The sequence below is a fragment of the Lottia gigantea genome (genome assembly GCF_000327385.1).
Source record: "Lottia gigantea unplaced genomic scaffold LOTGIsca_163, whole genome shotgun sequence".
In the NCBI taxonomy this organism is placed as follows: Eukaryota; Metazoa; Mollusca; class Gastropoda; family Lottiidae; genus Lottia; species Lottia gigantea.
Window position 1 is genome coordinate 271,276 of NW_008708015.1, and position 12,623 is coordinate 283,898.

Here is a 12,623-nt window from a genome sequence, read left to right on the forward strand (position 1 = left end):
GTTCTCACCAGTTGGATCTTTCTACAACACATGCCTGGCCACGTATTCTCGAAACAATCTTAACGCTAGGATGTCCTAGGGTCTTGAGTCATAATACTGTTTCTGGGATATCCCAGAACTAAGATCGTTTCGAGAATATGTAGCCTGGTTAATGAAGACGTCTAAGAGTTGCATTTGATGCTCTGGCAGAATAAGCATGCTGCGCCTCACTACCAGCTACTTAAGTTCTATTTAAAAGGGCTTTTGAGGCTAAACCAACATGGAGGACACCTTTGGCAAATTTCCCAAAAGCCAGTTGTGTGATTATCAAATGAAATGCTACCCATCCCTAAATCTATGTACTCAGCATGTTTTGGACTAGTGATATATTATATCGATACAAATTATTTCATTCTATTCAGTCATGCAGTTCATGCCAATCAATATAATTATGAGAACATTCAATATCTGATTTATTTTTCAAAAAAACGACATGCAACAGACACATTCAAATAATGATGAAAAAAATCAAATTCTGAATATTAACTAATGAAAAAAATTCTTATCCTATGTCTGTTTTAAAAAGTCATATGTCAAATGGAAATGTATCAAAATGTTGTTTTTTTTATTTAAGTATATAATAATTACAAGCTTTTGCAAAAAATTTGTTAATGATTTGTCCTTGTATCATTGATAATGTTAAAACAACAACAAATCTTCCTGTTCTTAAAACTGACTAGTTATAAAACACAAGACCTAAAGACATAAGTTTTCTTAACAATATCATTATATTTCTTTGAATATAAGCAAAAATGATTTTGTGAGCCAAAACTCTTTGGAATTTCAAGCTAAAAGTGACATTTTATTATTTGTGACAAAATTGTGACCTATTGACTATTTAATTCAGATTGTTAATTCAAATGGAATTCTGATGCTGAATTCGGCTGAAATATTAAAAGTTATTATTGTTTAATATTGGCTTGAATTAATAAAAGGTTTAAATTCAAAATTACTAGAATTAATTCTTGATGATTTGTATCTAAATGTATTGTAATACTTCAAAAAAAGCAAGAATATAAACTTTAAATAATAGAAATAATATACTAAAAGCCTGACTGTGCGTCTTAATTTAAAACTGAAAATCATTTGATAAAATCCTGTTAATATGTCTAGCACTAAATTGATTTATAAATAAACAACTACAAAATATCTATTGGCTATTGAAAGCTGGTTGAAAACAAAATGTTTTGATCTATTTAAAGTGATTTTCAACTACGGTAAAACTAAATAGAAGCACTTTGAAAGAATTCCAATCCTACCACTGGTTTCTTTAAGCAAAAGCTCAAACACTAAGGAAAGCTGAATTTTTACAAATATTTAAAATAAATTGAATTATGTTTTGCATAAATGCTATTTTCAGCTTTTATCTTTTAATATATTTAAGCACTATTTCTTGGACCTCACAAATAAAAATCCAAACTTTAATGAAGAGCTTAATGTTCTAACTAAAATAGAATGAACGACTTTTCATTAAGCTCTATATTGATTTATAGAAATCTAGCTAGATGATTCGGAAAACCTGAGCTCTATAGAGTCTAAGAGAATACTATTTAGATAATGAATTAATGATAAATAATAATGATATAATAATAATAATGATATAATAATAATAATAATAATGATATGATAATAATGAAATATATTAGAACACAATTTTAAAATAGATTAATCCTATAACCTCTACCATCAAGTTTCAAAGTGATCCAATAATTTTTCTTTTTTTCAAAACAAATTTCAAAATCTTGATATTTTGGGTTTTTTTATGATGTAATTTAGCACCAATTGAAAGTAATTTTATGATTTTTCAGAGACATTTAAATAAAACTCTGTACTGTAATGGTATTTTGAATTAATATATTTCTACTAGTTTGTGTTAATTAAAACAAACGATATATATAAACACTAATATTATATACAAGAGTTTCTGATTTAAAATTTGAAAAAATTGTTAGGCCTACATGCGATATGACAGGAATTTTTATAATTCTTTTTTCAATGACCAAATCCAAGTTGACCTAAGTAAGTCCTATATTTTGAGATTCTTAGTTTTTTTTTTTTTTGAAAATGTTGATTCATTTAGAATAATGAAATTTCTCAAAATATTATCTGAATAAAACATTTCAGAGTTTGAAATCAGAAACTCCTTCAACGAACCAGAAAGCATGCTATATTAAAGGGACATAACTCTACATTTAAAAATATAACAAACCTTCAATGGTTAAAGTGGCTTCAGTTGATGCATCTCCGACAGGGTTTTCAGCACGGCAAGTATAGGTCTTATTGATGTCTTCCGTGGTGACGTCATTTATAGTCAAGACACAGTGACGATCTTCACAGCTGAAATTATACTTCGGGCCACGACTGATTGGTTTACTGTCCACAAACCATGTGATCTCTGGTAAGGGCATTCCCTTGACAACACATTCAAACCGAGCCATTTCTTTCAGCTTCGTTTTAACAGTCTCCAATGGTTTTTCAAATTCAGGGCCATCAAGTCTGAGTGTGACTTTGGCATGGCAAGTGGCGACACCTTTAGAGTTAGTTGCCTTGACAGTGTATTCACCTTCGTGTTCAAGCTCGGCTTTATCGATAATAAATCTCACTACATCTTCGATCTCTTCGATTCTATAAATAAAAAAATTCAAAAATTTTAAGTGTTTTTTTTGGGCCAAACACATCCTAAATCCTTTAAATTCTAAAATGTCAAATTTTAATTATTATGGTTTCTAGTTTTAAAATGATGTATCTAATTAATCAATTTTCATAAAATTCATAATCTGTTTGCTCTTATCCACTAAGCTCTGAAATTATGAAGTTGTTCATTTACTTTTTACTTCATTTTCTTTCAAACATCTAAAAAAACAATGATGAATCAATCTTCAAGATTGAAGTGAAAAAAGATAACAAAATAAGGTTTAACAAACTGCAAAAATATTTTAAACTTTTACCTGTATTTATTTTTAGGAATTTCTTCACCGTCAATTGTCAAGGTGAGTTCAGGCTTGGGTTGACCTTTGACCTGAACTTCTAATATAATTTGAGCATGATAGTCGACAGCGATATCTTCGATACATCGAATAAATGTTGGAGCTTCACCTGAAATATTATTTTGAAAAGTTCATGATGATAATATTTCTCCAATAAGTTGATATTCTTTGTCAGTTTCAAAGTTTCAAAGTTACAGAAAAAAACCTCAAGCTACTTTTACAACAGAAAAATATATGCAAAAGCTTAACCTTGCGAGTTTGAGCTTTTGTTTTAAAAATCAAGAGAAAGTTTAAAATCAAACCTATCTACTGGTGGATTAGAACTGACAACTTCCTTCAGAATTTGAGCTTTTCTATTCTTATCAAGAGACAATTAAAAATCAAACCCATCTACTGGTGAAGATAATAACTGACAACCTCTTTGAGAATTTGAGATTTTCTAGTGAAACCATATCAAGAGAAATGACAAAGAAAACGTACCTGCTGGAGCAATGTAGAGGTCTGCTGATGTGGAAACTGAACCAGCTTTATTGGTAGCAGTACAGGTAAACTCAGCATCATCCTCAGTATTAGCATCGTGGATGATCAGGGTGAAGTTACCTTCTGTATCGTGACGTGTTTCATAATGTTCATTAAGTTGGATTGTTACTCCTTCTCTCAACCTGAAATTTTCATTCACTTTCCATTATGAAATACTTACTCACTTATAATTGATATATTTCCTCATATGAAAAGTTCATTAGCTGCTACCAATATTTCACCATATGTTGGTTTGGATTTTGGGTATCGTGAGTACTTGTTTTATTTATTCAATATCATCTTTGATCAGAATAATAAAAACAATTTTGGGGCTTGATTTGAGATGGATTGTTATACATTCAGACAATAGGCTTTATTTCCTATGAAACAAGGCGTGAATAAGTTCTATAGCACAGTCTGTTAGAGCATTGGTTCTTTGCCTGGGTACGTGCAACAAATGGCGGTTGTAGGTTCTCATCTCGATCAACGTGTGAAAGTCCGATAACCTTGAATAAGTCATCTTCACTCATAATTCCAGTTGACCCATCTGTAAATGGGTAGGGATAATCCGAGAAAGATCACTGATATAAATCAGCTAGTAGAAAGGATTAAATTGTTATCCATGTAAAATTATAGTGTTTTTATCTTTTGAATTTCCTAAAGAATTGTCAAACATAGTATGAAACTTACCAAGTGATTTCTGGTTGAGGCTGACCAGTAACATTGACTGTAAGTTCTATAGTAGCACCTTCTGGTACCTCTTGGTCTTCTAGTTTCTTATTGAATACTGGTGCCACAGTGAACTCTACTGAAACATCTTCAACTGTGTCTGTCTCCTGGAAGCTCAATGTGAATTCACCTTCAACATCTTCAGTTTCTTGAGGTTTCTCTGGCGCTGGTTCTGACAGAACAACCTCAGCCTTTGTGTCAACGTCCAAGGTTTGATCCATTGTGATCTCTTCTTGCTTCATGCTGAATTCAACACTGACATCTTCGATGGTTTCTTCTTGGGTGTCGTCCAGCTTCATCTGATGATGAAAACGAGATTCAGAAACTTCAAACTCTTCCTTGAAGAGTGTGGGCTCAGATTGAGGACTGTTTCTATCCCCTTTAGTCATTCTCCAAGTGTAAACCCTCATACCCACAGCCAGTTCATCTGATTCAGGGTCGGCATGCAAGAATTCATTAGCAGACTCATCCCTGTACAAACTATCATGCATAAAATCATCAGTATACTCATCTACTTCAGGCCCAGAGAAAGCATGGTCTACAAAATCTTGGGGTTGGTTATCTGGGTGCTCATAATTCGAAAGAGGGTAATCATATGAGTCCCCATTCTGGTCCTGTGGGTAATCATGCTGTTCCTCTGGGTATTCATATGAAAGAGGGTCCCCATGCTGGTCCTGTGGGTAATCATGCTGTTCCTCTGGGTATTCATATGAAAGAGGATCCCCATGCTGGTCCTGTGGGTCCTCATAAGAAAGAGGGTACTCATAATGGTCTGGATATGCATGCAGATGTTTCTCTTCTGTCACAAGCAGGGTATCATCTGTATTTGGTAAGTACTAAAGAAACGAAAAAAGCACACAACACATATTAAGGCAAGCAACAAGCAAAGCAAGATTAACAAAAACATGTTCATATCAGTTTCCATATATTTAATAACCCACAAAATGGTAGCAAATTGGAATCTGGTGTTCCAAGCAGAAAAGTAATTTATGGCTCACTAATGACACTTCAAGAATGCCAAGAGAGATCTGCTGCTGTATTTAATAAATAAACTTAATTGTGGTCAAATATAGTCAGTTAACTCTTCTCTTGAAGAATCATTAATGAGGGCTCAATTTACCAATACTTATAATAAAAGGTCATGGAAATTTGGTGCCCATGGAAATATAATGAAACTGATATTAACATTATAAGCTTGAAAAACAACAACACTAATAATCTATAATATTAATATAATACACTAATAACTTATTTTTAAAACTTGTACTACATAATTATGATGGTTAAAACCCAAAAGGAAAAATGTTTCTAGACTAATTTCTAAATCTATTTCTGAAGGCCTACTATTTGTGTACTGTCCCACATGCATACCTTGGACGTAGCTATCAAATTCTGATGTCAAATATTATATTTTTGAATAATGATATCTATTAAATAATGAAAACCCCCAAAAATGTTGTAAATTTTAATCGAATTTAGATACTTTTGGTTTTCATTTCTGTTTTCTTCACAAAATTGTTTGGAAAAGATATCTAACAAATATTCATAAAGTGCCAAAAAGTGCTGGAAAATTTAGAGTAGAATATGAATAGAGTTGAGTCATTGTATCCAAGATTTTAAGATTTTATTTGCAGAATGTGTCAAGTTTACATTTCTTTGATTTCTACTCTAACATACTATTCTATTGGTTATTGTTTGTACTTCTACTATAATATCTACTAACAAAACATTATCTGGTTATATATCAGAGCATGACTTGCTGTGTTCTAGAATTTTTAAATGACTCTAATAACAGCCCCTTTCGTTGAATAGTAACATGTAACCAATACTCTAATATCTAGACTAGTGGCGGAGCCAAAGGGGGGGGGGGGGCAGAGGGGCAGCCCTGAAAGCAAGTTTTTCGGGCAAAAAATCTCATAACTAGTTAGAAATTCGGGCAATCTCAGATATTTCACCCCTCCTCGGACGTAAACCTGGCTCCGCCACTGATCTAGACTATATTACTCAAAACATCCTCGGACATTTTTTGAACATATGGACCAGCATTATTTATTATAAGAATTTTGATGACACTGATTGGTCTGATAAGAATGAGGGTTAGAACAAAAGACTGTTCATAAGCATGAATAACAAAGATTACATCTGATTCGTCAGGTTAAGAACTTGTTACTTCTATAATGCAGCACAAAACACAAGATAACAGTTATACACAAAGCAAACAAATACTTAGTCAGTCTAACCCCCAGACCCCCCATCGCAAAATAAAATTTCATTGTACCTTTATGGTACTTGTAGGCAATCATTAAGAAAGTTAAGAAATTTAAAATCAAAGCAGATTTAGAATTAGTAAAGAAATGAAACCGAACCTGGAATTCTTGGGTGGATAATTCTTCCTCCTGAATAACGAAATCTGATTGGTCGGTGGTTGGTACGGTAACATCTTCCACCAGTGATTGTTCACGTAAAACTTTGACTTGTTCTCGAGCCTACAATGACAAAAAGCATATAAAGCAATTTGAACAGCCCACATTATCAGTCCACATATTTTCCTTTCTCTTATTTAAACAGCAATGCTAACTAGCCTTCCACGAAATCGCTCTGGTACTAACAATGACAAGCATTTTCTTTCATTGCCCTGCCAGAAGGACATAGTCTTTGTCCACTCATCAATAAAACCTTATCAGATACTTTTCATAAATCCAATTCTGCCTTACCATCTCCAACAAACTTTACCCAAGCTTCCCTCCCTCACCAGACATATTTCTCACCCTGTATTCAAGCAAACACAAATACCTTTCATCCCTCTCCAACTCTAATGCACCAAAGCCCTCTCCCCCAATTCACCAAAATCCCAGGCACAGCCCCTTTCCTTTCCCTTCCCCCTGTCCCCTCAGGTTCCACCTAACCTCCCTTCCTCCACCTCTGCTTCCAACCACTTGATATATTCTGTCTCCTGATCTCTGATCTCCTCTGCTATTCCAGTCCTGCCGAACGCAATGCACCTTTCCTTTCCCTTCCCCTTCAACTACCTGACATCCTCTCTCCCTTCCCATAAGCTTCCACCTAACACCCCCTCCCACCACCTTCCATCCCTTTCCTCCCCTCGCCTCGACCTACCTGATATCCTCTGAAAGCAGCTTGTATTTTAATGGCAGCTTTATCTGCCTCATCAACTTGATCAGCTGATTCTGTCACCTCCTCCTTTACCCCTTCTAATTTCTCTTCTTGATCCGATGGTACTTCTGAAATTAGAAAAATTAAATACTGAAATGCAGGGGATGTTGTCAGAAACATCACAACATTATGATAATAGTAAACCTACAATACCAATAAATTCAAATTCGCATCATCTGTTAAACCAACACTTTTTTAAGCTTCGGTAGATGATGTTTCTTGTTTAGTTTTAAATCATAAACCAATTTGATCATGGGCAACACTATACAATGTACAATGAGTTTTGCATTTATATGAACATAATCTTAAAAAGAACTTTAATGACCACAGTCTGTTGTAAACAGGTCTCAAGTAGCTAATAAACTAAAAAAAAAAAAAAACATGCCAGGAATCAAATCAACAAGAAAGAACTCCCACTCACCCTCGACATTAATGGTGGCTGAACATTCAACCTGTCCAGCCTCATTACTAGCTCGGGCTGTATATAAGCCAGCATCCTCGACCAGTACCTCTGGAATGGTCAGGATGCTTTCACCCTCGTTACCACTGGTAATTTCATAGACATCATCTGTTTGTATGGCCTCTCCAGCGTGATACCAGGTGATGTTTGGAGTCGGTACGCCGCTCGCTCTACAGACCAGTTTTGCTGATTCTCCTTCTTTAACTTGTAAATTGTTAAAGACAACCTCAAATTTAGGGGCAATAATTTCAGGTTTCTCAAGCTAAAGAAAGACAGAAATTTAGAATTTAAACACCAAAATACATGATAGCTTTGTTGAAGATGGTCATCTAGAGTGTTTACATTTTCACATCCTATCTCTTGCACTCTAAATATAGACTCATATAAAACCACAACTCCTTTATAATAGATGGGGCTGTGGCTCACTTTATCCTAATAGTTTCACTTGAATTATCACCACATCTAACAATTTTATTGTTAGAAAGGGGCAGCCTCTAATCATCCTATATTCATGGGTTTTATATATGGCTATGATATACATATTCACGTTAGAAGTGTAGACCTACTTTCTCAAATATTCTTGTGATGATATGTATTTTATCACTAAGAATAAAAGTTGAGTGTTTAGGTTTTTTTGTGAAAACAGAACCAGATCTGTAAAACTACTGCAAGAGATTGAGTCAAGGTCTGAAACCCACCTTAACAACTTCTTCTGTTGAAGCTTCTTCAACAACTGAAGTCTGTTCTTCTACAATAATAGTTTCTTCTGTTGTTACATCAGACTCGAATTTACTACAAAATCAACACAAATAACCAGAATTAACAGAAAATATCAAATAAAACTAATTCAACACTTGATCATTACACCTTCTATCTAACATTCTGAGTTTCAACCAGTTCTCTAGTATATGATGTTCATTTCCAGCAACAAATGTATTACCAATATGGTTTTGGGGTTTTAAGTTTCCTTTTTGTAGTTCAGATCGTTTATGCTTGGGTCGTTTACGCTATGAGTTGGTTGGATGATGACTTTCTACCAACCAACCTGTAATAACTATTGGAGTTATCCATTATGAAAATTTTGTTTTGAGTTACAAGTCAAGACCATTATCATCCCGAAATTGTATATCCTTCAGTTGAAGATTAGAAATCTCCAATAGATATAGAACTGTTAGAAAACTGAAAGAAATATGAGTCAGAATGTTCTTGGTGAGTCCTTACATGCAATATTCATCAACATATATTCATAAACATCATGCTGTTTGCAGGGATAGGTTCCATTTGACAGTCTTTAGAAGTAAAATAGTAGGAAAATCATAAAATTTCTTCAAAAATATCTCAGCTTAGCTAAAAACAAATCCTGTTGCTAAGACTAAGATACGATTGTTCAATCTAATGGCGAACCTATCCCTTTAAAGTAAGAAGTTTACAAACAAAACCATGCACTTACAGAGATGAAGATTTTCCTTTATGTAAGAGATGTCGAAAGTCAAACTGTTTCATTTCAAACTGTACATTCACTTTAGTTTTCCTGTTGAAAATCATGCATATACATTTAAAAAAACATGCTGAATATCTTTCTATTCTAGTTTAAAACATGCTATTATCAAGGATTATGGATCCACTATGATCAGATAAATAGGAAGGATTTATAGGGGCAAGGGGGTAATGCAATCAATCAAGGATCATTAAAGAGGTAATAGAAAGCAAAAGGTTGAAAATCTCTGCACTAGAGTTACAGATGTCATGTTTGCATGTCATTTAGTATCATTTATCACCATCTTCAATATTAGTCAGTCAGATAATTCATGCAAATTGGAATCAGAATCTAAATATCATGCAGGGAGTATTTCTTAAATTTTCTCTTATCTTGTAAAATTGTTCATGCAGATTGATTAAATCACTCAAGTTTAACATGAAATCCATTTGGGGTCATTTTGAAAGATTAATACAAGGTATAAAATGTTTTATTTACTTCATGCTGAACTCAGTTAAACTATTCTACTTACACTTTGGTGGCCAAAGTTTCTCTAAAATCAACCTGGTCTACTTCTGTTGGTTTTTCTTTTTCTTGAATCTCAACAGACGTAGCCAGTTGATCTCGGAAATCAGTTTTCTCCTCAAGGGTTTCTGAAATAAAGAAATATAAACGTGAACTTAAGTTCTGGAAAATATAACTGGGAATTGTAAAATAAAGCTGGCTCTAAGTTATGTGCTGTGTTTACACTGAGTTTAACTTCTTATTGAATGACTGAATGCTTTTGCATTTCCATTGATTGAAGTGAAAGGCAGCTCTAAACTGGCTTTCATTTGGCCCTTGATAAATTCATCAAGGGCAAAAACCGACATTTCACACACAAAAGCTGCTCAAAGCCGACTATATTTCCTCAGTGGAAACAAATTATTCAACTAAAGAGAGAAATGATTCCTACATGACAATAGAAAACATTTTCATGTCGATCAGTCTCCATTTTGATTTGAAAACTGATACAGTTACTTACTGTTAACAATAAGAGAAGCTGACACTGTCTCTTGACCTTGAGGATTGGTAGCAGTGATGGTGTAAGTTCCACTATCTTCAGGAGTAGTGTCTGTTATATTCAGTGACGCACGGTAGACATCACCTTCATCAATATCCAACGTCACATTGATTCGGTCATCATCGGGAATATCACTACCATCCTTGCTCCAATAAATCTATATATAGAAGCAGATTTATGTTAAAATTCACTTTCCCATGCTTTTGAAATAAAAATAAGACATTCAACAATACTATCATTTAGTAGTTCTGACTATTATCATTGTACCCAAGTTTTGGGGTATTTTGGGGGCTAAAAGGGTTTTAGCTAAGCTAAGTCAATTCTCAATAAAAACATAATCTCTCACCTCAGGTTGAGGTTTAGCTACCACCTGACATTCAAACGAAACATCTTTTCCTTCGTCAACCTTCTGATATTTTGGTTTCACTGTGAAATTTGGTGCAATTTCTCCAACAGATTCTGTTGAGGCATCTAATTCAGAGGCAGCTGAAATCATATAAGAAGGAGTTTAACTGATTTTTCCTGCCCTGTTGTTAGACACCTTATTGGGCCAACAACTTAGCCATATGGCAGGTTTGCCTCCAAGTTGAATTTTTCAAGATTAATTGTCAAATGAAAAAGAGTTTACTGATAACTTCCAATAACTTATATTACATAAAATAGCTGGCAACCTCACTGGAATGATGAAATGGTCCTGTATCTAACTAGACTAGACAGCAGTGAAATGCAGGAACATATTTCATTGAACCAGAAATATCTTGGTAACAGAATATCAACAACAAAATGATGTCAAGTCAAAACTTACGTGCAACGAAAAGTTCAGCTGTTGTTGATACTTCGCCCATTTCATTTTTGGCGACGACGGTATATTGACCAGCATCATCTGGCAACACATCACCAATAAACAACGAGCATTGATTATTCTCATCATATTGGATCTGGAACTCTTCTGATGGCTGAATAACTTCACTGTCTTTGTACCAGACGACTTCTGGTTTGGGAACGCCAGCAATGACACATTCAAACAGAGCTTGTCCACCATCCTTGGTATGGATGGCAGTAAGATGTCTGTAGAACTTCTGGTACAGTTTTTGATACTGCCTCATCTGCAAAGAAACATTTTTCCAAATCAAATTAAAAATAACAGAAAGCCCCCTTTGCGATTCTAGCAGCCTCAGTGAAATATCAGTTTAACTCTATTCTATCTAATTCAGATGATCCAGACCCAGATGGGTACAGATTATCTGGGATATGTTTCAAGCTTTCAACTAGACTATATGTTACATACATACATGCTTGTCTATTTTGGCCAACTAGAAGTGATGTTACTGTCTATGTTTGTCCTTTTTGGCCAACTTTAAAACTATCCCATCTTATAATTTACCTGTTGAAGGAGCAGAAATAAGATGAACTTCTTCATCTGATACATCTTCTTTTTCTTCTTCTATAAAAACAAAAATATATTCTAGCATTGTTAATTTCAATACACCATAGACTACTTCATACACTCAACTTCAAATGGTAAAATCTCTATTGACATATGATCAAGCAATTACAGTTGCAGATGAAGCAAATATATCAGGGTATTCTTCTTCTTTTGAAACACCTGATGTCACTCTGAGTCTTGGTTCATCTTTTCAGCATACCTCAATGCACTACCTATAGCTAATAATATCACTTTGGTATTGCAGGGTCTTGGCTCACGGACTTTTGACAAAGAATTCAGATTGCTGTATGTAGTAGCTGAATAACCATGTAAAACAAATGATGTTCATTTACTCCTTACTCATCTAGCTAAACCTGAACCAAACTCAAAATAGGTATGTCAAATCTTTACGAAAAAACGACCCCCAAAAAATAACATGTGCACCAACTGACCTGCAGTGACCAGTTTCTCTTTTTCTGAGAGAATTTCTTCTGATATTGAAATTTCAGCATGTTCTGAGGAAGCTGAAAAATTCAATGACATAATTATAAAACTGAACTTGATGATAAATGCCTTGACAAATATAAATTACTGAATTCTGTATTTATATAGGATTGAAGGCATCTAAGACATTTCAGAAGCATCTTTTATAAGGATAGTTAAGGTTTTTTGAGGATATCTAGGAGCTTTGGTTTTGGTCTAATGGGAATTGATACAAAGAATCTTGGGCCACATAGGCTTTGCTAACT

The 12,623-nt window shown here is 34.2% G+C and overlaps 1 protein-coding gene across 1 annotated transcript; it reads right to left on the reverse strand.

Annotated features, from left to right (window-relative positions):
* Positions 1-882: 882 nt before the first annotated feature.
* LOTGIDRAFT_173546 (hypothetical protein) lies at positions 883-12,386 on the reverse strand (the record flags this gene model as incomplete). Its single annotated transcript, XM_009051308.1, has 16 exons — positions 883-923; positions 2,249-2,664; positions 2,988-3,135; positions 3,507-3,688; positions 4,236-5,110; positions 6,641-6,760; positions 7,392-7,516; positions 7,870-8,170; positions 8,607-8,700; positions 9,359-9,439; positions 9,918-10,038; positions 10,410-10,605; positions 10,795-10,934; positions 11,254-11,554; positions 11,833-11,892; positions 12,327-12,386. 16 exons carry the CDS (start codon positions 12,384-12,386, stop codon positions 883-885), a joined length of 3,261 nt encoding a protein of 1,086 aa, XP_009049556.1.
* Positions 12,387-12,623: the final 237 nt, after the last annotated feature.